We start from the raw sequence: 27,405 nt of genomic DNA, 5'->3' as shown, positions 1-27,405 counted from the left end.
GGGCTCCTTTTTGACCAGGACTTTGGTGGTTTATGTTTCTTTGCAGTTGTCCTGATGAAGAGGACAGTGTCCTTGCTGATCCAGAAGAGGAAAAAAAGCAGACTGAAGTGAGAACTGCAAAACTGAAAGAATTTCAAGGTAAAGGCTCTTCTCTTTCAAAACTGTACACATTATAAGAGGGTTGGGCTTGCCTACATTTGGGGGCTTGTTCTTTCCTTCCTTGCAAAATGTGCAATCTCTTAGAGGAAGAGGAAGACGAGAGAAGTTGCTATCAGACCCTTTGGTTGTGAATTAATCTGTAAAAGCACTGCAGGTAGTCCTTGATTTACAACTTTTAATTTAGTGACCGAAGTTCCAATGGTGCTGAAAAAAAATGACATGACTGCTCCTCACATTTATGATGATGACAGTACCCCCATGGTCATGTGATCAAAATCCAGGCACTTGGCAACCCGCGTATATTTACAATGGGTGCGGTGTCCAGGTTCACATGATCGCCATTTCCAACCTTCCCAGTTGGCATCCGTGAAGCAATGGGGGAAGCTATATTTGCTTAACTCTGATTTATTTTATTTATTAATTAAATTTATAAATCAACCATCTCACCATCTGAAGTGATTCTGGGAAGTTTACAAGTATAATAAATACATGATTCACTTAACAATGGCAAAAAAGGTCATAAAATCGGGCACAACATCTGTTGGTCACAATTGTGGTTGTAAGTCAAGAACTCTCTTTCTCTTTGTCATCTGGGTATGTCTAGTTTAATGAAAAGAAGGACATGGGGAGACATGATAGCAGTGTTCCAATATCTCAGGAGTTGCCACAAAGAAGAGGGAGTCAAACTATTCTCCAATGCACCTGAGGGTAGAACAAGAAGCAATGGGTGGAAACTAATCAGGGAGAGAAGCAACTTAGAACTGAGGAGAAATTTCCTGACAGAACAATTAATCAGTGGAACAGCTTGCCTCCAGAAGTTGTGAATGCCCCAACACTGGAAGTCTTTAAGAAGAGGTTGGACAATCATTTGTCTGAAGTGGTGTAGGGTTTCCTGCTACGCAGGGGGTTGGACTAGAAGACCTCCAAGATCCCTTCCAACTCTGTTATTCTATCTTGCAAACAATGCCTGAAGAATGGCCTCGTGGGCTGCTTGTTGTTGCAGCCGCCACCATCACAGCACCATGATGTTCAGTTGTCTCTTCCCTTCTCCCTTCCCCTCCTCCACCATCCAGAGCGCTTGAACATGAAAGATGATCTGATTGTGCAAAGTCTCAACGAGAAGCAGCAGATCTACCAGGAGATGGCAGATGTGAATGGCTTTGAGGACCTGGCTGCTGGCTCCCGCTTCCGGTTGATCAACAGAGTAGATTCTCCAGAGACCCTGCAGGGGGAGCCCATCCTCAAGCAGGCAGTGATAGAAGGTGGGTGCACTGGAGAAGAAAGAACAGGGGAGAAATTATATGATAGGACCACGTAATACGGATAGTCCTTAAGTTATGACCACAATTGATCCCGAAGTTTACATTGCAAAGCAAGACAGTTGTAAAATTAATTTCGCCCCGCTTTACAATCTTTCTTGCCACGATTGTTAAGTGAATCACTGCAGCTGTTGAGTTAATTAATTAATTTGTTTATTTATTAATATTGCTGCCTATTTGCACATGGCGACTCAAGGCGGCTTACAGAATATAAAACCTCATTTAAAATAATAAAACTAATTTAAAAGAATCAAACAAGTTATTAATATAATATAATAAAATCCCCCCACCCCGGCAACAGCACATCACATGTGCCATTTAATGGGGTCCAACCTGCTCCGGGTTCCCCAGGTCCATTGGCAGAACCAGGTCTTCAGCACCTTCCAGAAGAGTGTTAGAGTGGGAGCCATTCTAACCTCTGGGGAAATGATGTTCCAGAGAGAGGGAGCCACCACCAAGAAGGCCCTTTTTCTGGGTCCTACCAGGTGTATCTCCTTCGGGGATAGGACCCGCAGCCTTCCCTGCCTCCCCACGCTAATGGGTCGGGTAGATGTGACCAGCAAGAAACGGTCCCTCAGATAACCTGGTCCCAAGCCATGCAGGGCTTTAAAGGTGACAACCAGCACCTTGAGAGAGAGCCATATATCCCTTGGGGATGGAACCTGCAACATTCCCTGGCTCCCCACTCTGAAGGAGCGAGTAGATGTGACCGGCAAGAGACAGTTCCTCAGATTACCTGGTTAATATGGTTGTTAAGTGAATCTGGCTTCCCCATTAATTGTCAGAAGAGTGTGAAAGGGGGTTACATGGCCTGTATTCAACATGTACAGTGTGACCCCCCCCCCCCCTCAGGAGAGGGTGGATTATTACGTTGGACTACTACGAACTTAATACTATCTTGAACCTGCGCAACCCTATCATTTTCTAATTTTAATTGGTATGTTGAGTGCATGGGATTGTCTGGTTGTATGAATGATCTCACTTTTATTTTTATTTAGCTGTATTTGTGTTTTAATTCTATTAGTGAGGACTGCTTGTGTGAGAGTTTGAGTATGAATGATTCGGAGGACCTGGCGGGTTATATGGGGGCCATTGGGGTGGTTGGGGGGGCCATATCCACGGGAGAGGGTCGGAGCATTGCGGTCATAACAGGGAGAGGCAGATATGGCGGGGACTTTAGGGCAGGCCATCATTGGGGAAGGAGGGTTCGCTATATTACAGAGATCCCTCCTTCCGGCCCTAGGAGTCCCACTCCAAGGTCAGATGGCGCGAGTGATCAGGACCCTGGTCTCAGGCTGCTGTCGCTAAATGCCAGGTCTGTGGTTTATAAGGCCCCCCTCATCCGGGACTTGATAACCGATGAGGGCGCAGACCTGGCATGTATTACTGAAACATGGCTGGGCACGGAGGGAGGAGTCCCCCTCGTTGAGATGTGCCCAGCCGGATTTCAGGTGCTACACCAGCCGAGAGCCCAGGGAAGGGGTGGCGGTGTGGCTATTGTAGTCCGGGAGTCTTTAGTACCTCGTAGGATCCCTGCTCCGGAGCTTGTCGGGTGTGAGTCCCTGCTGGTGAAGCTGGACCTCAAGGGTCAAGTGGGTCTGCTGCTTACATACCTGCCTCCCAACTGCGTTGCAGCAGCCCTCCCCTCGCTCCTCGAGTCAGTAGCCGAGCTAGCAGTTGAGTTCCCTAGACTTATAGTTCTGGGGGACTTCAACTTGCCTTCGCTCGGTGAACGCTCTGACGGAGCGCAGGAGTTCATGGCCCAACCCACTCAGCGGGTCACACGCTCGACCTCGTATTCCTCTCGGAGCAGTGGAGTTATGATCTTGGTCTGAGGGGTAATGAGATCATACCCCTGTCGTGGTCAGACCACTGCCTACTGAGGCTAGACTTCCGGAGGCCAAACCCCCACCGTAGGGAGGAGGAACCGACCAGGTGGTTCCGCCCCAAGCGACTGATGGACCCTGTTAGGTTCCAGACGGAGCTTGGGGTTATTCCAGATACTCTCGCCCACAGTTCGGTGGAGACCCTTGTCGCTGCCTGGCACTCGGCAGCTTCGGGGTCTCTAAACCGGATTGCGCCACTACGGCCCCTCCGGGTCAGCGGCCCCCGGAGGCCTCCTTGGTTTACCGAGGAGCTCCGGGAGATAAAGCGCCGGAGGAGACGCCTAGAGCACCTGTGGAGATCAGACAGGTCCGAATTGAACCGGGCACTTGTAACAGCATGCACCAAGGAGTATACTCGCGCTTTAAGATCGGCAAAAAGAACACACATTGCCTCCTTGGTAGCGTCCGCCGAGTCCCGCCCAGCCGCCCTGTTTAGGATAACCCGTTCCCTACTAAATAGGAGGGAGACGGGGGACCCCTTACAGGGTAAGGCTGAGGAGTATGTTCAGTTCTTGGCGGACAAAGTTGCCCGGTTTCGAGCGGACCTGGACTCCACTCTTGCAGAGCCAGCTGAGACACAGGGGAAAGACTTGGCAAACCATCTCTGGGTTGAGTTTCAGGAAGTTGCCTCTGGGGATGTGGACAAGGCTATGCGAGCTGTGAGTACCTCCACTTGTGTACTGGACCCGTGTCCCTCCTGGCTGGTTGCCAACAGCAGTGAGGTGACACGAGGCTGGATCCAAGCGGTTGTTGTGGCATCTCTTCGGGAGGGGCACTTCCCCACCGAGCTTAAGGCAGCGGTGGTGAGACCCCTTCTGAAGAAACCGTCTTTGGATCCAGCTGTTCTTAATAACTACCGTCCAGTCTCCAACCTTCCCTATGTGGGGAAGGTTGTTGAGAAAGTGGTGGCCCTCCAGCTTCAGCGTACCTTGGAGGAAGCAAACTATCTTGACCCCTTCCAGTCCGGCTTCAGACCAGGTTACAGCACAGAAACCGCTTTGGTCGCATTGACCGATGATCTCTGGAGAGCTAGGGATGGAGGCTTTGCGTCCATCCTGGTTCTCCTTGACCTCTCAGCGGCTTTCGATACCATCGACCATGGTATCCTTCTGCGACGACTGCGGGAGGTGGGAGTGGGCGGCACTGTCTTGCAGTGGTTCTCCTCCTACCTCTCGGACAGGTCGCAGTCGGTGTTGGTGGGTGGGCAGAGATCGTCCCCGAGGCCCCTAACATATGGGGTGCCACAGGGGTCGGTCTTGTCCCCCCTCCTATTTAACATATACATGAAACCGCTGGGCGAGATCATCCGGAGGCACGGGATAAAGTATCACCAATATGCGGACGATACACAATTGTATCTGTCCGCCCCGTGCCAACTCAATGAAGCGGTGGACGTGATGAACCAGGGTCTGGAAGCTGTTAAAGACTGGATGAGAGCAAACAAACTGGTGCTCAACCCAGACAAGACCGAGTGGCTGTTGTGTTTTCCTCCCAATAATTTGACCACCGTACCATCAATCAGGCTGGGGGGACAAAACTTATACCCCTCAGATAGGGTCCGCAACTTGGGAGTCCTCCTGGATCCACAGCTGAGTTTTGATCACCATCTATCGGCTGTGACCAGGGGGGCATTTGCCCAGGTTCGCCTGGTGCGCCAGTTGCGGCCCTACCTGAATCGGGAGGCTCTCACGACAGTCACTCGAGCCCTTGTGATCTCTAAGCTGGAATACTGCAATGTGCTCTACATGGGGCTGCCCTTGAAGAGCACCCGGAGACTTCAGCTAGTACAGAACGTGGCCGCGCGAGTGATTGTGGGCGCACCTCGGTTCGCCCACATAACACCTATCCTCCGCGAGCTGCGCTGGCTGCCTGTCGATCTCCGGGTGCAATTCAAGGTCTTACTTACCACCCATAAAGCGCTCCATGGTAGTGGATCTGACTATCTGAGAGACCGCCTCCTGCCAATAATCTCCCTGCGTCCCATCAGATCGCATAGAGCGGGCCTCCTCCGTATTCCATCCGCCAGTCAGTGCCGACTGGCGACCACCCGGAGGAGAGCCTTCTCAGTTGCTGCTCCGACGCTATGGAACAATCTCCCCGTGGAGATTCGTACCCTGACCACAGTCCAGGCCTTCCGTACAGCCCTCAAGATCTGGCTAGCCCGTCAGGCCTGGGGATAAACTCTTCTGCCCCTCCCGAATGCTGAGGGAATGTTGTGTTTTAGTACTTTTTAGTTATTTCACATTTTTTTTCCTGTATTTTGTCTTTCACTCCCCTTCCCTTACTATTGTAAGCCGCCCTGAGTCCCCTCAGGGAAAAGGGCGGCCTATAAATGCTAAATAAAAATCTAAAAAAAAAAAAATCATAATTGTTCACAGCAATCAACATCTTCTCCTCTTTTCCTACTCAACTGCCTTCTTGGCTGCTGTCTTCTAGTGGAGAGCCTTCAGAACCTGATCTTCACCCAGCTGGCCAGTGCAAGCTCTCATCCTGAAGATTCCAGTGGGTCTGGGTTGCTGAGGCGAGCTGAGACTTTTGGAGGATACGACTATGGCATGACAGGTCTGTCAAAAGGAGGAACGGAGGAAAGAGCATGAGATCTGATATAGGAATGAGGGACCTGCGATTACTGCTCCCACTGCAGACAGAATGCCATTCATAGGTGATATTCAGCAAGTTCTGACCAGTTCTAGAGAACCGGTAGTGGAAATTTTGAGTACCGTATTTTTCGGAGTATAAGATGCACCTTTTTCCCTCAAAAAAGGGTGAAAATCTGGGCGCGTCTTATACACTGAATACAGATTTTTTTGCTTCCCGAAACCCCACTTCCTTCACCAAAATGGCCATGCATAGCTTTTAGGAGGCTTTCAGAGTGCTCCTGGGAGCTAGGGAGGGCAGAAATGTTGCCCCCCCCACCAGCCTGCAGGAGCACTCTATAAGCCTCCTAAAGGCTGTCCATGCCCATTTTTTGACAAAAAATGGACCATTTTTGGGAGGTTTGCAGAGTGCAAAGACTTTTAAAAAATTGCCTTTTCAAAACCTTGGTGTGTCTTATACTCCGAAAAATATGGTAGTTCGGAGAACCGGTAAATACCACCTCTGACCGTGACCCGTCAAAACCACGTTCCACAAAAGCGCGGTCGACGAAATCGCGTATGTGACGTCATCACAACGCGACGAAAAAGATCGAAAAATTGAAATAAAAATTAAATTACAGCAAGCCTATTCACATAAAGGTAAGGGCTAGGTTAAGGGTTAGGGTTAGGGTTAGGTTAAGGGTTAGGGTTAGGTTTAGAGCGTTAGCGTTAGGTTAAGGGTTAGCGTTAGGTTTTTCGTTAGGTTAAGGGTTAGGTTTAGGGTTAGGTTTAGGGTTAGGTTAAGGGTTAGGGTTAGGTTTAGGGTTAGGTTTGGGGGGTTTAGGGTAAGGTTTTCGCTTTATTTTTACATTTTTCGATCTTTTTCGTCGCGCTGTGATGACGTCACATACGCGCTTTCGTCAACCGCAATTTTGTCATCCGCGGTTTTGTGGTGGAACCCCTCTGACTGGTCCCGCCCCCCCATCTATTCTCTGCCTCCCAAATCCTAGCCGATCAGGAGCAAATGGAGATTTTGCAGTATCCTTCCCCTGCCACACCAACCAAGCCACACCCACAGAATCAATAGTAAAAAATTTTGAATCCCACCACTGATGCTATTTTATAGAATTTTTTTTAATCCTGCCAGTGAGCCCAGTTTGTACTGTTTTAGTCTCTGCAGGAGGTCTGTCAGTGTTGGAACGATCTTGCGTTGGTCTTTTTCCGCCCCCTAAGTAATGTTATATGTTGCCCATCTCATTATCCAAAGCAACACTGTGTGATTTACAATACAATAAAAGCAGAAATATAAAACATATATAGTATAAAAGTATAAAAACAAATTTAGAGAGTTTAATTTCTATGTAACACAGGGCAAATAGATTAAAGAGAGAAAAAAGAAGATAGTTTTAGGGATTCTGAATCTTGCAGTCTAAACCCATCCATGGGTGAAGGGTAATGAAAGCTTTCCCAACTGAGTTTGGGTAATCTGTCCTGTATGCCAATGGGTGCCTTTTATTTTTCAGCTGGTAGCTTCAAGAAGAAAGTCTGTGGTGGAGAGCAGCGGGTGCCAGACCCGCAAGGCAACCCAGCCAATTCAGAGCAAGTGCAACAAGAACGCCCATCCGCTGGAGAGGAAGGGCTATGTTTGGTAGGTGGAATTTGCTCTCCAAAAATCTCTGTATTTATTCCCTAACTATGTTGGGAATAGTGATGGCTACGAGCTTCTTTTTTCCCAGGAAGTGTTTAGATCAGTTTGAAAAACATCTGGCTTTTCCTTTCTCCCCTTTAGCAAATGAAAATCTGGAAGGCATATATGTTGGAATGAAATGAACATATTTATATAACTCTTGTGCACATTGCAGATTTTTGACCTGTAAAGAAGCATCCTTGGTGCTCTCTGAGTTTAATTGTTTCTTTGCAGATGTTTTATTATCTGACTGGGTAACATCATCAGTGCTAGGGAGTGTGGGAGCTGCGTCCTGTTTATTATAGTAGGTTTCCCTACCAGTGTTGGTGAGGCTATGTTTTCTTCTCCCTCCTCGATCATGGTATTGTTTTCTGCTTGATTGTATGGTGTTAATCCCTGCTTATTTGGTTGTTGGAAAGGGTATGTTTCACACTCTTTGTTTTTTTGTTCTTAGCGTTTATATTCTCTCTTGAATAGTATGTATGTAAAGGCAGCTTATGTCTATGTGCCTGTTGATAGCAGATTTGTCTAAATGCCCAGTTTCCAGAAATTCCCCTAGCATTTTGGGATTTAGCTTGATCTAGAATGCTTACAGTTTTTCATTTGAAACCATGATTGAGTCTGTCCATGTGTTGTGAGATTGAGGAGTTTTCATTGTATCTTCTGACTGCTATTGATATTCATGAATGCACTCTGCTAATATTTTGCTTCTCTGTCCTACATTGTGGCTCTTAGAGACCTTACATTTATTGTAGACTCTTGTTTTTCCTTCTTTGGTTACTGAGTCTTTTGATTTACTTAGAAGGTGTTTTTGAGGGCTTTGTCATAATAAAAAAGGAACAAATGACATTTTGGCCATGCCCTTTCTGGTGTTACCACCCTATGTCCACCTGTGGTTCTCAGAAGGATGTATTATGTTGCTCCCTTTCATCTTTCTGAGAATATATATCCCTGATTTAAGGTCTGGAAATTCTTCCTTTACATCCCCAGTCCACTGTGAAACTTACTACAATGGTTTGGGATAGTCAGTATCTTAAAGTATTTCCCATTTTACAGAATTGTGAAAGAGTAAATATATGGTGGGAAGACTCTGGGAGCCTTTTGGAACTGTAGAGTCTGCTAGTGGGGAGTGATATACCGTATTTTTTGGAGTATAAGACGTACTTTTTTCCCTCAAAAAAGAGGCTGAAAGTCTGGGTGTGTCTTATAAACCGAATACAGCTTTTTTTTACCTCCAGAAACCCTGCCTCTTCACCACAATGGCTGTGCATAGCCTTTCGGAGGCTTTCAGAGTGCTCCTGGGGGCTGAGGAGGGCAGAAATGAGTGAAAAATGGGCCCTTTTTTTGCTCAATTTTGTCCCCCTCAGCCCCCAGGAGCACTCTATAAGCCTCCTAAAGGTTATGCATGCCCTTTGTTGGGGGGAAAAACGTTTTTGGGAAGTCTGTAGAATGCAAAAAAAAATTTTTTAAAAAAAATTTGCCTCTTCAAAATCTTGGTGGGTCGTATATTCCAAAAAATATGGCAAATCTTCCCTTGGAACACTTTTGGTCTTACATGTTTAGTTAAACAGTGCATTGAATACAAACCCAGTTCCTATGTTCACATAACATGCCCAAATAATCAAGTACTGTATATTATGACTTAATGCAATGGTTCTTCTCCCATTGCATGCTGAAATAATGGTTGGGTTTCTACAGTGGATTGAACCACAGACTTGTCAGCCCCATTTTAGCTTAGTTTGGTATGTCATGTCAACCCAGCTTCTCAATTTTTTTATCCCATCAGGTCAGTAACACAAGACTGGAACATCAACCACTGCTGTGGACCGAATTAGAGGTATTGGCCAGTTATTTTCTCCATGATGGTGGAGAGCAGGAGAGCAATGCTTATTTTTTTGAAGTTTGAGGGCTGCTTTGGGTCTTTGCTATGCTAACTGCCTTATTCCAGAGAATGGGCAAAGCCAGGTCAAAAGCGAAATTTGACGTTATATAGTTGCATTACTATTATTAGGTTGCCCACTCCAGAAGAATCTAAAAGCATTAAATACAGTTAATTAAATTAAACACAGGTCGATGTCATTATTTCTTTCAGTTCATTAGAAATTATGATTCATATGCAGGTCCTGGAAGAGTTGTGGGATTCGGGGTGTATTTCTGATGTAGATTTTAAAGTCATGTGCCCAACAAAGGGAGCTATACATTTGTTTTTTCTCAGCCATTGATTTGACAGCACAGTTACATTTGCAGAGCAGTTACATTCTGCCCAAAATGGATTTTGAGAAGATGGACAAGGGGGAGGGAAGAGAGTCTCGGGTTCCGACAGAAAAACCCGATAGATTGGGCCTATTTATGGCTTCCTAGTATATAGAAATAAGTTGTTGGTTCCCGATATTTGGGTGTGCGAGTGGCAGAGCTCATGAAGACAGATGTTGGGTAACATCCTCCTCTTTGTGTTTTCCCTTAGCTTGTTCAAAGGATACAGACACTCTTGCAGTTGCTGCTTAGCCTCCAGGTAAAGTCTTTTCCCATCACCACCCCTCAATTTATTGGCTTTTATGATTTGCATGGGTGGAGCAAGAAGGACTCCAAAATAACAAAAGATGGGCAGTGACCTGAATAGAGAAATTTTGGAGGAGGAGGGAGAAGAAAGTACCTTTTCCAGTCTAGCCTTCAGTAGCAACTCTTCAGATCTGCTTAGTGTCCTGTATGACAGGACCATTAAAAAAATTATTTCTACAACTCTGAAAGGCAAGGGAGAGGGTTAAGAATTTTGGTTTATTCCTGGGCTCTTCATTCCTTTACCTTCTCCCTAGGGTGGTCACCATTAGCTGCTGTTTTGTTTTTAAAAAGAACAATGATTCTGGAGGATGAATTATAATATATAAGTGGGGAGGGGCTAAACTTTCTGCTAGAGCATTAAGGGGACTCAGTTATGGCCATCTTCCTTGGAGCATTTCCACAGAACTGTAACTCTTAGCACCGGACCTGGAGGGTTTTTGTCAGTGTGCATAGTGTGACTACTATTTTGAGACAACCCAAGAGCAAAATATAGTACACAGAGATTTTGTCTTTCAAACAGTGGTTTATCTACAAGACATACATATACATACATACATACATACATACATACATACATACATACATACATACATATGTACCAATTTTGCCAAACTGGTAGGAGCCCACCACTGATACTAGGCAAAACCAGGCAATCAATCAGTCTTCAATTATAACACATGGCGAGAGAGAGATGTCCTTACATGGCCTCCCTTATATAGATAGCTTCTTAAAGTGGCAGTGACCCTGCTGACTCATTCTCATTTCATCATCTCAGTTTACAGTCTTACAGCAACTGGTCAGCTATTAAATCATCATTTAACAGTTTTCCCTTCTCCCAATTTTTGGATGGGGAAAGCTCACCGGTGAATCTTCTCCCCCCCCCCCCCCCTTTCCCAGGCGGTGACAGCCCAGCAGGACAGTTACATTGAGTTGCAGAAGCAGTTCCGGCTGCAATCCACGCGAGGGAATTTGCTGCTGGATCAGGAGAGACAGCGCAATTTTGAGAAGCAGCGGGAAGAACTGGCCAATGTGCAGAAATTGCAGGGCCAGTTAAAGATTGAGCAGCATCGCTGGGAACGTGACTGTGACCGCACGCGCCGCCAAATGGAGGTGGAGAAGAACCAGTTGCAGGAGCGAGAGGAGGAGGCACGGCAGCTGATGGAGCGTCTGAATCAAGAACGGGAGGAGCTGGAACAGCAGCGAGAGGCCTACCAGCATGACTTGGAGAGACTGCGGGAATCCCAGAGAGCCGTTGAGAAGGAGCGTGAACGTCTGGAACAGCTGCGCAAGCAGAAGAAGCTGCATCTAGTCTCAGGTGCCTTCTCACCTGAGACAGGCCAAGTGAGTACTGGAAGGCCTATTGGAAAGGTACAGGGAGCCCTTGACTTAAAACCATTCATTTAGAGACCCTCTGAAGTTAAAACAGCAGTGCAAAAAGTGACTTGCTCTTACAACCATTGCAGCATCACTGCAGTCATATGATCAAAATTTGGGCAAATCTAGCATATATTTACAATGGTTGCATCCTTGGTTCATATTCAAGAGCCATGGTGGCACAGTGGTTAGAATTCAGTACTGCGGGGTATTTCTGCTGACTGTGGCTCAGCAGTTCAATCCTCACCGGCTCAAGGTTGACTCAGCTTTCCATCCTTCCGAGGTTGGTAAAATGAAGACCCAGATGGTTGGGGACAATAAGATGACTCTGTAAACTGCTTAGAGAGGGCTGTAAAGCAGAGGTCTCCAACCTTGGCAACTTTAAGACTGCTGGCTGAGGAATTCTGGGAGTTGAAGTCCACAAGTCTTAAAGTTGCCAAGGTTGGAGACCCCTGCTATAAAGCACAGCGGTATATAAGTGCTATATCACCATTTGCAACCTCCAATTACCATTTGAGTTTACTTCGAAACTGGACTTAGGATAGGAATGGTTGCAAATGGTGATAAACCTTCCCAGCCGCCTTCGGACAAGCAAAGCCAATGGGGGAAGCTGGATTTGCTTTAACAACCCTGGCAAAAAAGATAGTAAAATCAAGCACGACTCATTTAATAGCCATCTTGCTTAGTTCTGATCCCAAATGTGGTCGGAAGTTGAGGACTACCTGTATAAGGAAGCTGCATGTATGAAAAGTAAACCTGAGAATTGGCAATCTGCTGCCACTCCCACTTCTTTCCACTTCTATCTTCAAGAACCTGCCCTTAGTTCGATTCCTCTAGAGGTGAATGACCAATATTGTCCACTTTTCCCCAGGCGCAAACCCTGAGCCACTCTCTCAGCTTCAATGGTGAAGGGATGGAAGGAACCGTGCTGCCTACCAAGCCAGGTGGGCGAGCCAGTGTATCTGGGATGGAGTACCTGGAGCGAGGAGAATTGGGGCGAAAGGACAGTGCTACACTGGAGGGAGGCCGCCCCATTCTGGTCCTGAAGAATGAAGTGCCCCTCCACTTGTTGAGTACCACCAACCAGACCCAGAAACAGGCAGCTGTGCAGCAGCAAATCCCCACCAAGCTGGCCATTTTGACCAAGGGCAGCAAGGAAAAAGGTGGCAAGGCTGTCAAGGTGACTTCCCACAGGATTGAAAGTTCAAGTAAGTTGCCGAGAACCTTCGGATAGGGAGAGGCTAGGGATAGCCATGACAGAAACTACTGATGATACTGAAGTCCTGAATGGCAGTCTTCCATTTGTGGAAATCCTTCAATATCTACTATAGCTTTTTCAGCATTTACCCTCCTTTTGTGCTAGAACTTCAATCCCCAACTTTATATGCAGGGACGGGAATTCTAGGAATTTTCAGATGAGGAAAATCTATCATATTTTTCAGAGTATAAGACGCACATTAGTTTTTGGGGAGGAAAACAAGAAAAGAAAATTCTGCTTCTGCCTACCAGCATCCATCGGTATTCATCTGGATAGCGTCCTTGCAGCAAACAGCCTGGTCAGCTTCAGCACATCGCAGCCTGATTCAGCATGAGCAGCTGATTGGTGGTTGGATCAGCCTCCCAGAATACCGCCAATCAGCTGTTTCAGGCTGCAGGGATCGCCATAGCCCATTACTGCCTCTGTGTGTCACATTTTTGGCCTCCATGCATTGCATTTTTGGCCTGTTCCAGGCAGCGGGGATCAGCGACACTCCTTGCCACCTAGAACTGGCCAAAAATGTGATGCATGGAAGACAAAAATGATGTGTGCAGAGGCCAAAAAGGTGTCGATACCTGCAGACTGGAACAGGTCTAAAACAGCATCCAGAGGCCAAAACACAATGTGTGGAGGCCCAAAACAGCCAAAGGGTGGGGGCCAACGAGTGGGCATGGCTTCGGCAACATTCGGTGTATAAGACACACCACAATTTTCACCCACTTTTAGGGCGTGGGGAGTGCATCTTATATTCCGAAAAGTACAGTACTTTACTAGCTCATTATAGTGTTTCTGCCTCTGTTATTCTGAGAACTGAAAAGAATGTACGTTATGGGTGAATAGACTGTTTCTTGTGGCAAAAATTTGTTCCTCTTTGGAATCTGTGTTTTGTGCCAATTTTGTGGGCAAGTCTGAGGTGATTGGAAACTGGCTAGATTTCTTTCACACAGATTAAGAGATTATGCCACCATGTTCCTTGAGACTGCTGGAAGTTTAAAACATCATAGTCCGTGGTTGCAAAACAGATGTCTTTCTTTGCAATAAACCATGGTTTTACCCTGACCAGTTTGTTGAACGTTACAGTTATAAAGCTCCTAATATCATCATCGAAAGTAAGACATACAAATAATAATGGCTGAGTTCAGATCATGATCCAGTAATCCAAACCAAAATAATCAGACTCTGCCTTAATACATTTGATGGATCTCTGTCAACATATTTATTAAAATTACTTATTGTTGACAAAGAAGCCTTATTTAGTTGACAGGGCTATGATTTGGTGCCTGGTGATTCCTTTCCTTTTGTAGATCAGCTGAGTTTTTTTCCTTTTTCTATTTCAAGCATTAGGTGATGTGAGGCCATTCCCAATTTCCAAGATGGTTACCAAGGAAGAATCTCAGTCTCGAAACAGACGTTCTGCAAGCCCCGTCTTTCTGCATAGCCAGAATGTTGCCTTCCTTCCAGGTAAAGTCCAAGGTGCTGGTTGTCACTTTAAAGCCTTTAAATCGGAGGGACCGTCTCTTGCCGGTCACATCCACCCGATCCATCAGAGCGGGGAGGCAGGGAATGCTGCGGGTAACATCCCAGAGGGAGATATACCTGGTGGGACCTAGAAGAAAGGCCTAGTTAGTGGTGACTCCCTCTCTCTGAAACATCATCCCCCCAGAGATTAGAATGGCCCCCTCTCTAATACTCTTCCAGAAGGCGCTGAAGACTTGGTTCTGCCCGTGGGCCTGGGGAACCCAGAGTGGAATGGACCCCATTAAATGGCTCATGTGATCTGCTGTTGCTGGGGGTGGGAGGTGATTTTATTATATTAATTTATCTGATTCTTTTATTATATTTTTCGGACTATAAGATGCACATGATTTTGAAGAGGTAAATTTTTTAAAAAGTTTTTGTGCTCTGCAGGGCTCCTAAACCCTCTGCACGCATTGTTTTTTGCAACAAAAAAAGGGGGTGGTGGTGGCATGCAGAGATTTGGGAGGCCTGTAGAGTGCTCCTGGGAGCTGGGGGAGGGGCAAAAACAGCCGGTTTCTTTGCTCATTTTGCCCTCCCCAGCCCCCAGGAGCACTCTGAAAGTCTCCTAAAGGATATGCACATCCATTTTTGCAAAGGGGGAGGGGTTTCAGTAGGCCAAAAATGCTGTATTCAGTGTATAAGACACATCCAAATTTTCACCCTCTTTTTTTGGGGGAAGGGGGGGGTCTTATACTCCGAAAAATACAGTAGTTTTATTGTTTTTTAATGTGGTTTTAAATTATGTAAGCCGCCTTGAGTTGCCATGGGCAAATAGGCCGCAATATAAATTTAATAAATAAATAAATCAAATAAATCAAATATATTTGACAGGCTTATCTGTGGTAGCTGATCTATTACTATGCTGCGTAGTGATCTTTTCCTCTCCCCTCTTTTCTCCCCCCTCCCCCCACAGAACTGGCTGGTGGTGCTGAAAGCGGCCATCTGGAAGCGCCATCTACCTCTGTTGGTCCCATGAAGCCCAACAGCATTCATGTCCTTCCACCTTCCCTGGATGACGCTAGCAAAGATGATGTCATTTTTTTCTGATCAACACCCAAGAAGGTCCACTCTCCTTTGGCCCAAATGGGTGTCGGAGGCTCTGCCTTGCCCCAACTGCATCATCTGAAGGCAGAGCTTGCAAGATGTTCTCTGGAAAAGGATTCAAAATGATATCGTTTGGGGGCTCCATGTTACCATCTTGGCTTTGCTTACATTGTTCCTGGGGCTGGAACATTATTCTAGCTTCCTTTTGAGTTCCAAGGTTTTACAATAACCTTCTTGGGAAGGGAAGGGTACGAGAAGGCCCTTAACTTTTAATCTTCACATTCAACCATAAGGTGGCCCTTGGACTCTGCGTAGGACCAAACAAAGATGTTGATGGTGTTAGGGACTCTATGGAGGGAATCTGAGGGAATTAGATTAGGCCCTGGCTGGTCGCACAAAGCACCTCATCTCCCACAAAGACTCATTCCCCTCCCCCCCCAATTGTAGGGAAATCCTCCAGTGCAAACTGGGTCCTGGAGTTTTGTTCCTGCTGAAGACCCTTGCTGCAGTAACTGGCCCACACAGCAGCAGGCCCAATTTTCCAGACCCTTTCCAGATATTTTGGATCTGGGGAGGGGGGTGGGAAGAGGAAACGCAGGTCAGAATTACATTGGATGCCAAGTTGTTTCCGGTTCAAATGAAGGAAATGAAGAAATTCTTAACTTAATAACCGATTGAGATGTTTTGAGTGGAGCTTCTCTCTCGCCAAAGGATGTCATTCCCTGTGGGAACGTCCACTGCCTCTCTTCTGTGTCTGTTCTTCAGATCACAAAAATACTGGAGATGCAAGCTGCTGAAGTTGTAACTTTCCCCCAGTTTTACACACTGCACGTTGTATTTGTCTCCTAGCATCACAAGTGCTTGTTTGAGAGTGGGTTATGGAAAAGTCCGGTTTCTTCCACCTTGTTGCACATGAACAGTGTCTCTAGGTGAAAGTCTTGTACTCTGGGTCTTGTTTTATTGTGTTCTTTTGACTGCATGGAGACCTTGGTTTCCTTCTAGAGCCATTAGGAAGTTTGGAGGCCAGAAGAGAAGGCGGGGCCTATTAACAGTCCACGCGTGGCAGAAGCCATGGTGCCATTCACTTTAATATGACACCCCCCCCCCTCTTCCCAGCTTAGAAAACTATCGTCCAGAATCTGATGATGACATCATTAAGTAGGCAACCATGACAGAAAATGGTTTGTTTTAATTAGCTTTTAAGCTCTTTGTGTAGATCTACCAGCTGCATCACACACACACACACACACACACACAAAACCCTTTTAAGTAATTTTATTGTACTTGCAATGTTTTGTGAATTGCATTCTGACTGACCATTTGTGCCATGCTTATCAGTGTTTTCTGATATATATGGATGGTATGAGACGAACCCAAGCACTTTAGAACATGGATGGCATTTTTATTTCCTTTTCCGTCTTACTGACGAACAAAACAAGTTTCTTTGTAGTAAAAAGTGGCTATGACTTTATTGAGAAGTTCTCTGCCTCTAGTGGCTTAAGTCTGAAAAGCTCATTTTGCGCTTTACTTCTCTATGTGACTACGTCGGCCTGAAGCTTCTTCAATGGATTTTTAAGTTGAAGGGTCACAGCAACTATCTCTTTAGACAAAATCATAGCAACTTTGTACGTAGATACTCCTTTAGTGGTTATTACATAGTAATCATTCTATGTAACTCTCCTTTTCAATTATTTGTAAAGTTGATGGTTTTCAGTGTTTTAATATTTTTTTTTGTCAAATTTGTGCACTACTGTAATGATCAAATGGGATGCTGTCACACCAAATTATGGCTATTTTTTTAAGCAATGATTGCAACTGTTTCTCTACTGTAGGATAATTGTGGAACCTCAGATACAACTAAAGCCTGAACCTGTTTGAGTCAATCCATGAAACCATAAATCATAAAGCGAACCTTAAAATATGTCCTACTTTTGAAGTGTTATCTTTGTTTGACATTACATTTGATAGGATTACTTGTGTTGGTTGTTGTCAAAACAAAACAAACTATGGTCTCCTTCACATCACATGAAACGCTTGATGAATTATAATCCTGACAGACAACACAGATCTTTGTTGAATCCTTTTTTGTAGGGCTCTTGTCTGAGAGAGGGTTTCAGGACTTCTCCCATGTAGATGAGATGTGTTGGCCCTCAAATTCAAGGATGTGGTTGAAAGCCGAAGAAACTGGTGCAAAAGGAGCGAATCATGAAAAGACGTTCTATGGTGTGAAAACATAATTATGTTCAGAAGTGGCAATGCCTCCACTATATTGTGAATTGGGCAGCTACTGATGCTATCATCTTTAATGCCCTGAGATTTCTCTGAAGGGGAATGTGAGTTTATTTATATATGTGCAAGGGGAACCTTTACCTTAGCCATTGATTCTTGCCAACTGCCTGTATTAGTCCCAAGAGTTTTCTAGGCAAGGCTTTTTAGCAGTGGTTTGCCATTGCCTCCAACTTAGGTCTGAGAGTGAGACCAGCCCATGGTTACCTAGCTGGCTTTGGGCCTAATATAGAACTAGAATTCATGGTTTAGCTTCTAGCCTTAGGCCTGAACCACTACCCCACACCAAACTGGCTCTCTGAATGTAGCTATGAGTGAATAGGATTTCATACTCCAAATAAACATGAAAAGACAGGTGTTCGGGCTATATCAACAGAGCCAATCAGGTAAGGGAAAGTGTGAGATTGTATCTTTTATTATCAGCCCTAATGGTTTCACATTAACATGATGTACAAAGAGCAAGACTGTATTCTTCACATTAAAAAACCATAGCCAAATTAACTAAGCAGGGCAGCCACTTGTCCCTTAAGGTAGCTAACAACCGGTTGAAATTACAACAGACTGTTAAAAAGCTATGTATAACTGGTCCTTGAGGTTATGACTGCTGCCCCCTCCCCGCAGTCACGTGATCACATTTTGGGCGCAAGGCAATTGGCTTGCATTTACCACTGATTGTAGCATCCTGTTACCATGGGAGCACAATTCGTGATGTTTTCACCAGCTTCTGGGTTTTCTTGCCAATATCAAAGCCCATTTAGAAGAACAGATTTGCTTAACCATGTAATTCATTTAACAATCAGAGTGGCTCACTTTACGACCATTGTAAAAGCAATTGTAAAATCAAGTCTGGTCATGAGGTGCTTTGACTTATGACTGCAGTGACTTATGATTGAAATTCCAGGCTCCAATGTGGTTGTAAGTCAAGGACTACCTATACACAGAGTGAAGTAGGCAAACTAAACTCTATAATAGGGAGTCTCCAACCTTGGCAACTTTGTGGACTTCAACTCCCAGAATTCCTCAGCCAGCCCTGCTCTATAAACTCTCCCAAATAGATCCTCCAGAAAAGTGCCTATGTGTTATATAAAAGCAGCACCATGTTTTAATAGAAGAGCCTAATACCAATCTAGCCTCCACCATAATAGGAATTACTCTCCCCATTTCAACAGGGATTATGTAACCGTTTATAAATTCCCCTGATAGCCCCTTTTCTCCATTCAATTCAGCAGCTGTTCAAACCATTCCACAACTGCCCCCTGCATAGTTTTGATAGATCCCAATGAAGGAAGAAATGCTTCCCATGAGGCCCACAAGCCATGGAGAAAACTTTCCAGCCCAGAGAATTCCTGGAGGCAACCAGTGGATGGCATTGGCAAGGTCAGCCAGGTTGCTGAGGATGGCCAAGACTTGTAGGCGCATTTCAGCTCTTGTTTTCTGAGAGAAATCTCTGCAAGCCAGACAGGGGGAAGAAAAATACATTCGCTGAGCTTATTTGTTGCTATCAGCACTGGAGGGAGAAAACTAAGGGTTTATCTTTGCCCTGAAATAAGTTTTTATTCTTGGCAACTACTGAAGCATTCAAGAAGAAATCCTCATGTGGAAATGGCATCCCCCACCCCCCCGAGCTAAAATTCTACTTTTGTCCCAAACAGAATAATAAATGTGTACTAACTGGACTATTGATTTGTTACCATCAAAAAACAGCAGCATGATCCAAAAACATAGCTTGGTTTATTAACTAAGTTTTGGACAGCAGATACTAAAAGAAGGAAGGAAGAATGTAAAGGAAAGTTTAAAAAAAAACAAGGACGTTTTAATACACATTTCCTTAACCTTCTGGATTGACTCTTAACTTTTCTGGAAAGGGTTTAGATGTGTGCCTTTATGCCAAATGGAATTTATCCCTGTTAATTGTTGAGGGGGAAAATGCTTACAAGGCAGGGAGTCATACCTGGATTCTGTATGCTGCTTTCTTCTTAGGAGTAATAAAATTCGGAGAGCTCTGGAATGAGAATGTAAAGACAAAATTTTAGCTGCAGGCCATATTTCTGGAGCAGAAATCCTTAATGTCCTTAATATTGCTTGAATTCTGTTATACTACAGAACCTTCTTGATACTCCAGACATATGGAAAGTGGAAAGCATAAAGACTTCCTCAGTCAGAATCAAGCTTGGAGGAAGGGTAAACTGAGTCCCAATGATTCATGTATTTGAAGATTTAGATTCCAGGTAGTCATTGTCTAGTCTTCCTTCCTTCCTTCCTTCTTTCCTCCCTCCCTCCCCTCCTCTCTTCTCCTCCTTACCGTGCAATTCCCAGCAGCAGAGAAAAGTCCCAGAGAGTTGTACTGAATGTCCACCACCTACTTGAGTTGGCATGGATAATTTCAGCATCAGCAGCCCAGGCAATATGCTCACAGGGGTAATAAAGCTGATCAGCTAAGTTGTTGAAGATGGAAAGCCAGCGCATTGCTGTATCTTTCTCCTGAAATGGGATAGCAAGCAAGCTTTAAGTGTTGATTTCTCCATTCCATCTTCTCCTTTCTTCTGGTCTCTGGTCACTAGACCAGAAGTGAGCATTACAGTTTGGCATTTAGATGAAAGATTACCAGTACACAAGCATCCTAAGTTAGACCTGAGATTCGATCAGTACTACCATAAGTATTATTTGCAAAACATCGTAAAATGGAGCTTCTGGGCATTCTGAGTCTGAGAATGGTCTATATATTTTAATAGTAAGTTTATTACAATTAAAAAGATGAAAAACAAACTAAAAAGAATAAAAAAATGCAATAAGGAAAATATAGTAAAGAAAAAGGAGAGCATATAAAGAAATGACTTCCCCCTTCATCATAACTATCAACGTTTGTAACTTATCAACCCTTGAAATAGAACAAATGTTCTCTTCTGATATTTCATGTCTCTTATCTACAAACAAATCCTTAAAACTTTTTCATTCAGTCCTGATCAGCAAAGGTCCATTAAAGGTTACCAGAGATGATAATATATATTAATCTTGATCAAATAAACTTTATGTTCCTTTCCTTTTTAAACTTTATATTCCTTTCCTTTTTAAAAGTAACCACTTATTTCAAGCTGCACTTCTTTTTCTATCTGAAAAGTCCTCCCTTCCCAGTATTTTCAATCATCTCAATAGCCTTTTTCATTCAGAATTTCATATAAAGCCTAAATTATAAATAGAAGAAACTCTATAACCTAGACTGTAAAACAGTAGAATTTGTTACTAAATTGAGAGATGGTTGGATTCAGTTGGATTAAGTTATGTTGTTCTCCAATGTTCTTTACAACTTGTAACAAGGTCCTTGTAACTGAAATGCTTTGCAAGTCTCACATACAGTATCCCTGTACTTCCATGAAACAGTGATGAATAAGAACAGCTGCAGATAACCAGAAAGCCAGCGGGGAAGGGCCGTACAGTAGTAAGTGTTGTTTGCTCTAAGTGACAACATGATTTCATCTAAACAACACTGTTTAGATCTGATAGGGAGGGAGGGGGAGAGAGAGAGAGAAAGAGGGAAAGAAAGAAAGAAAGAAAGAAAGAAAGAAAGAAAGAAACAAAGAAAGAAAGAAACAAAGAAAGAAAGAAACAAAGAAAGAAAAAGAAAGAAAAGACCTGTAAGGTCTCTTCTGGCCTATAAGTCTATGTTCTGTGATATTTTTGAACGGCAGAAAATACTACAACAAATATGAGTATTGTGATAAGAACATCTAGATTTTTGTTTTCAATTGTTCACCAACAATATATTCAGAGGCATATTTCCGTAAACAATGTTAAATGTTCACAGAATAAAATAGAATAACAGAGTTGGAAGAGACCCTGGAGGTCTTCTATTCCAACCCTTTACTTAGGCAGGAAACCCTACCCCACTTCAGACAAATAGTTATCCAACATCTTCTTAAAAACTTCCAGTGTTGGAGCATTCACAACTTCTGGAGGCAAGTTGTTTCATTGATTAATTGTTCTGTCATGAAATTTCTCCTTAGTTTTAGGTTGCTTCTCTCCTTGATTAGTTTCCATCCATTGCTTCTTGTTCTACCCTCAGGTGCCTAGGAAAATAGTAGACTCCCTCTTCTTTGTGGCAACCCCTGAGACATTGGAATACTTCTATCATGTCTCCCCAAGTCCTTCTTTTCATTAAACTAGGCATACCCAGTTCCTGCAACTGTTCTTCATATGTTTTAGCCTCCAGTCCCCTAATCATCATTGTTGCTCTTCTCAGCTCTCGCTCTAGAGTCTCCACATTTTTTACCTCGTGGCGACCAAAACTAGATGCAGTATTCCAGGTGTGGCTTTACCAAGGCATTATAAAGTGGTATTAACACTTCATGTGTTAATGTATATCCAGGGATTTATATCCAGGGATGGGTTTTGCTTACTATGGCTTGCATTCATATTCTAATATCTTTCTTGCTTTAGGACAGTGTTTTTCAACCACTGTGCCGCGGCACACTAGTGTGCCGTGACATAGAGTAAGGTGTGCCGTGGGAAAAACACCTTATATATAGTCAATATAGGCACAGAGTTAAATTTTTTAACATTTTCTAATCGTGGTGTGCCTCGTGATTTTTTTCATGAAAAAAGTGTGCCTTTGCACAAAAAAGGTTGAAAAACACTGCTTTAGGAGACCCTGGACCAGGATAAGATTAGACTTTGTGTGTGTGTGTGTGTGTGTGTGTGTGTGTGTGTGTGTGTGTGTGTGTTGCAAATGCTCCTATTAACATTCAAAGCTTTCAACTTTGTGGACAACATCCACTTTCTTGCATGTCTTACCTTGTTCCCCAGTCCATACTGACAGCTATAGGAAAGCATGGCTAGGTCGTCAAAAAGGCGTAGAACTGTTCGACAGTGACTCAGTTGTGCTGAAACAGCCAGGAGGCCTTGGCCAAGGGATGGTTCTCCAGGCTGTCTTCTGGCCACCAAAATTCCTCCAGCCAGCCGGCAGCCATAGCAGATGATGCGTATCTTATGTAGGAAGATTGGTTATATAAAGCATTATTACCATTTGCAAATTATATTTTTTATTAAAGAGCCATGTATCCCCAGAAAGGTAAAGTTTGGAGTAAGGCCAAAATTAAAATGTGTTCTGTAGTGTAGACCATATTTTTTCATATCCTCTTACTATTGGCAAACACTTTACAAATATCTTTAAATTGAGAGGGTTAATTTCAAAGATAAGCTAGCTTTTTTCTCCTGTCCCGATTTTTTTTAAATAATTGGTTCCTGTTTTACTAAAATGCTATACATCTCTGAAAAAATATATTTCAACTTATAGTGTACTAATTTTTAGAGGAACATGATATGATAAAATCTATTCTTTCACGTATGTGAAGGTTTTAATCATAATTTGGAGAACAAGGGATTGTGCTACATTCGATGCTAGATTTGAGGGCCTCTGCAAAAGATCATTGGGGGGGGCTCACCAATATGATATCGTTAGAACCTCAAAATATATGTACTAGGTACTAAAAGTTTTGTAATCTTTAACTGGGTAGAACAGTGCATCATAGAGCAATGGATTTTGAACTAAGTTATCTTAAATGGGGCAATTTACACAAAGTGTCCACAATCTGGGACTTATGATCAGAATTAAAATTTGCCAAATGGCATATAACATTTTATAATAAAAATGATCATGACACAGTTTATGACACAATACAAAATATCATAAAACATTAAAACAAGAAGCAATGGGTGGAAACTAATCAAGGAGTGAAGCAACTTAGAACTGAGGAGAAATTTCCTGACAGTTAGAACAATTAATCAATGGAACAGCTTGCCTCCAGAAGTTGTGAATGCCCCACACTGGAAGTCTTGGATAGCCATTTGTCTGAAACAGTATAGGTTTCCTGCCTAGGCAGGGGGTTGGACTAGAAGACCTCCAAGGTCCCTTCCAATTCTGCTATTGTATTCTATTGTATTATTCCCTGTGCTATGTTCAACATAGGCTTCTTTCAAGGCAGATATATTTTTGAATATCTCCCTGAATTTTTAATAACTTTTCAAGTACATTCAAAGTTCCGACATTGTTGAAAGCACTGAGGAATCTGGTAAGGAAATATTTCTGAAACGATAATCCAAAGGGTCACATGGTTTATCTAATCCCAACTGTAGTGGACAGGAATCTTTTAAATATCTATACTGTGCATAAATTAGAAGTGGAAGACAAGTTAGCATATAAAAAAAATTGCTAGAAACCTAATTATTTGTTAGTGCCTTTTTATCAAATTTCATGCTTTCTACTTGTTTTGTGCACTACATTTTGTGTGTACATTTTACCGGCATATGTGAATTTTAAATACATCATGAGAAACAGGCTTACAGATCCAGTGTTAAATAAAGATATAAGCATACAATGCAACAAACACTGTGATCTCAAAATGTGCTTTCCTTCTTTGGGATCTCTCTCTCTTTCTCTCTCCATCCCCCTCTAGGAGCAATCCAAATTATAAAATAACACAGGGTTCCCAGTTCTTCAAGATCTTGGAGTCACAATTCAGCTTTTTTCTATATGGTGCTTCTCAGGTCCAGAGAACCATAAACCTCTGAGCTTGGTTGTTTGCTTGCAGACTGTTTCATTATTCAAACTATTTCATTACTCAATTACCCAAACGTAACCTCAGCACTGATGATGTTACTTAGTATGAATAATGAGACTCTGCAAGAAAACAGCCAAGCTCAGAGAGCACCAACCCAAGTCATTTCAACCCGAGCTAAACATATTCTCCTTTATTGGGACCATAAACCTTACGACTCTGCTAAAGTACCAGCTTGAGGAGGGCTGCATGAGTAAGAGAGTGTAGGGAAACTGGTAGTGCTCCATTACGAGAGGTTTTTAAGACGAGACTAGACAGTCACTTATCTGAAGTGGTAGAGGTTCTCCTGCTTGAGCAGGAGGCTGGATTAGAAGACGTCCAAGGTCCCTTCCAGCTCTATCCTTAATTCCTAAATAGAGTAGATGCCCAAATTCGTCTCTATTGGGAGTTTTGATGAGTTCCAACCAGCGCTCCCCAAGTGTTCTGAATTGCAACTCCCATGGCCACGCTAGCGGTGGGTGCTGGAAGTTGTAGTCCGTGGATTTGGGAACTTTCTCTTCGACGCCCACTCTCCTTTTGCTTCCCACAGCTAGGGTATCATCTAGCTCAGGGGTGTCCAACCTTGGGAACTTTAAGACTTGTGGACTTCAACTCCCAGAATTCCTAAGCCAGCAACGCAGGCTGAGGAATTCTGGGAGTTGAAGTCCACAAGTCTTAAAGACGTCACGGTTGGACACCCCTGCTCCAGCTTTCTCTGCTTTTTAAATCCCCTGGGCAACCCGAGGGGAATCCCAGCGAACAGAAAGCACCTCCTCACCGCTCCTCTTAGCCCCCTCAAAACATCCCCCCCTCGCTTCGATCTCCCACCCTCCTCTCACCACTCGATCTCTGCCCCGGTAGGTTTCCAATACGGAGACCAGGCCACTGAAGGGGGGCACCGCCGCCATAGCAACACTTCCGGGCTGACCTCTGCTCGTCCAATCGCGTCACCGGAAGCCGAGTCGGGAGGGAATAAACTACAAGTTCCAGGAACCAGCGCGAGCCAGTTGGCGGGAATTTTGCCGCCGTTAGGCAGTCTGGTGGTGTCTTCTGAGGGAACAGGGGTAAGTAAGTAATCTTATGTGGTTGGAGAAGGAATGAAGGTGGTTATGAAAGGAAAGAGATATCTTCTTTCTTTGTACGTTTGTGTGTTTGTTTGTGTTTTTGTGTGGGTTTCTAATAAAGGAGAATAGTTGTACCTCAGAGTTGATATGAGGTAACTTGTGGCCATTTTTTCCCCACCATGCTGCATCCTTCATGGTTATGTGATCAGAATTCAGACCCTTGGCAAGTGGCATGTCCTGGCAAAATTCACTTAACTGTCTTGTTTAGAAATGCTGGGCTTAGTTGTGATGGTAAATTTCAATTCAATTGTATTGAAGGATGCAAGGATGTGTGTCTTTGTTTTATTTTTATAGCTTTCTTTTTTTAATTGAAAATTTTAGAAAAAAACTTTTACAAATGTTTACCTCCCCCCCCCCCGGACTTCCCAGAACAAATACAGGGTATAAATCTTTAACAAAGATGTTCTAAAATAAACTTAAAGATAGTAAGTATCATCTTTTATTTGAGCTTTAACTCCTCTTTGCTAGGCTAACTCTAAACAGATTATATCATTCCTTGTTTCTTCGGTCATAAACTATCTGGAATTTCTTAGTCCCATATTTATTTTAAGTATAGTCAATACATCTTCTCCACTCGTTTATTTCTCTCATTTGAGTGATCCTTGAGATATGCTGATATTTTAGCCATCTCTGCTAAGTTTGTTACTTTTAATGTCCATTCTTGAATAGTAGGCAAATCTTCCTTTTTCCAGTATTGTGCCACCAATAGTCTTGCTGCTGTTATTAAATGCAAAATCAAGTTAGTCTCTATAACTGTACAATCAGTTAATTATAACTAGCAAGAATAACTGAGGAGTAAACTTTATCCTTTTTTAAAGAACATTTTGCATAATCCACCATATTTTTATCCAAAATGCTTTAACCTTTTTACAAGTCCACCATATATGGTAATATGTAGCATCAATACAATCACATCTCCAGCATTTAGGTTGTAAATTCGGATACATGCAAGCCAGTTTTTTAGGATCTAAATGCCAATCCTTCATGGTTATGTGATCAGAATTCAGACCCTTGGCAAGTGGCATGTCCTGGCAAAATTCACTTAACTGTCTTGTTTAGAAATGCTGGGCTTAGTTGTGATGGTAAATTTCAATTCAATTGTATAGAATGTGAAGGATGTGTGTCTTTGTTTTATTTTTATAGCTTTCTTTTTTATTGAAAATTTTAGAAAAAAAACTTTTACAAATGTTTACCTGCCCCCCCCCCCACTGACTTCCCAGAACAAATACAGGGTATAAATCTGTAACAAAGATGTTCTAAAATAAACTTAAAGATAGTTAGTATCATCATTTATTTGAGCTTTAACTCCTCTTAGGCTAACTCTAAACAGATTATATCATTCCTTGTTTCTTCAATCATAAATTATCTGGAATTTCTTAGTCCCAGCCCTCTCCCAGAAAAATGAAATATCCTAGGAAATATTGAAAAGGCAGAATATTTCTCTGGATGTGAAAAAAAAGAAACATGCTTTAAAAGACAAACGGCATAGTGGACTAGCAAAATGAGAATAAATATTTAAAGCAAAGATATAATGGCATCCAAATCGACTTCTGCGAAATTACCTCCCAGATCCACGTCTCCTATACCTGGCACAAAGTTGCAGCCCCCACCTTCTATGCCCGCTAGTGGAGATGTACCAACGAAAGAATTTTTTTTGGAAATGTTTAGAGAATCCAGAGAACAGAACTTAGAAATGTTTAGAGAGTTCAAAGATGAAATAAGGAATGAGATAAAGAATGAGATGAAAGTCTTATATGATAAATTTGATACTAGGGTCAGGCCAGGCGACCTGCTTAGTGACCCTAGCCTTGTCCCTCCAGTCCAGTGTCTTACCTGTTCCTGCTGCCTCTCTGCCTGCCTGCTCCCTGTTGCTTCCATCCATCGCGACGAGGATCCATCGCATCGGAGTTCTGCTGATTCTGCCTGCTGGTAAGTGACCTGGGTTTTTTTCTTTTATTTTTTAATGTATTTTAAAATAATATTTTATTTATTGTCCAAAGGATTTTTTAAATAGTTTTATTCTGT

The 27,405-nt window shown here is 43.4% G+C and overlaps 2 protein-coding genes across 5 annotated transcripts in view; one reads left to right on the top strand and one right to left on the bottom strand.

Annotated features, from left to right (window-relative positions):
- Positions 1-17,301, top strand: part of ARHGEF18 (Rho/Rac guanine nucleotide exchange factor 18) — a 32,430-nt gene extending 15,129 nt beyond the window's left edge. The window contains exons 10-19 of one of the 2 annotated variants that reach the window (XM_032238286.1): positions 47-138; positions 1,233-1,421; positions 5,801-5,926; positions 7,464-7,588; positions 9,414-9,464; positions 10,092-10,139; positions 11,084-11,527; positions 12,432-12,768; positions 14,157-14,279; positions 15,250-17,301. In XM_032238286.1, coding sequence (XP_032094177.1) covers positions 47-138; positions 1,233-1,421; positions 5,801-5,926; positions 7,464-7,588; positions 9,414-9,464; positions 10,092-10,139; positions 11,084-11,527; positions 12,432-12,768; positions 14,157-14,279; positions 15,250-15,383 — 1,669 coding nt within the window. In that variant the 3' untranslated portion in view covers positions 15,384-17,301. The remainder of the gene's footprint in view (positions 1-46; positions 139-1,232; positions 1,422-5,800; positions 5,927-7,463; positions 7,589-9,413; positions 9,465-10,091; positions 10,140-11,083; positions 11,528-12,431; positions 12,769-14,156; positions 14,280-15,249) is intronic. The other variant, XM_032238287.1, reaches the window with a different exon arrangement.
- On the bottom strand, positions 16,921-25,643 carry PEX11G (peroxisomal biogenesis factor 11 gamma). 3 transcript variants are annotated; one of them, XM_032238323.1, is made up of 5 exons: positions 25,096-25,643; positions 22,455-22,646; positions 19,969-20,147; positions 19,618-19,668; positions 16,921-17,598 (listed from the first exon to the last, which is right to left on the bottom strand). In XM_032238323.1, the coding sequence occupies exons 1-5, from the start codon at positions 25,162-25,164 to the stop codon at positions 17,397-17,399; spliced, it is 693 nt and encodes a 230-aa protein (XP_032094214.1). In that variant the 5' UTR covers positions 25,165-25,643; the 3' UTR covers positions 16,921-17,396. The 3 variants fall into 3 exon arrangements, with proteins under 3 accessions (XP_032094214.1, XP_032094223.1, XP_032094208.1); XM_032238332.1 differs by having other exon boundaries at positions 17,434-17,564; positions 25,096-25,640; XM_032238317.1 differs by lacking the exon at positions 16,921-17,598 and adding an exon at positions 18,059-19,113 and having other exon boundaries at positions 25,096-25,636.
- Between the last annotated feature and the right edge of the window lie 1,762 nt (positions 25,644-27,405).

Source organism: Thamnophis elegans, chromosome 1 (assembly GCF_009769535.1).
Source record: "Thamnophis elegans isolate rThaEle1 chromosome 1, rThaEle1.pri, whole genome shotgun sequence".
NCBI classification, from domain to species: Eukaryota; Metazoa; Chordata; class Lepidosauria; order Squamata; family Colubridae; genus Thamnophis; species Thamnophis elegans.
The sequence above is the reverse complement of the archived record's forward strand: the minus strand, read 5'-3'. Positions and strand labels throughout refer to the sequence as shown.

Coding starts and splice junctions, on each gene's coding strand:
- PEX11G (XM_032238317.1), bottom strand. CDS start 25,164: ATGGCGGCGGTGCCCCCCTTCAGTGGCCTGGTCTCCGTATTGGAAACC. Junction 19,669..19,968: donor CTGCTGCTGGGAATTGCACG/GTAAGGAGGAGA, acceptor TTCTCATTCCAG/AGCTCTCCGAATTTTATTAC. Junction 19,114..19,617: donor AAGCAGCATACAGAATCCAG/GTATGACTCCCT, acceptor TCTGGCTTGCAG/AGATTTCTCTCAGAAAACAA.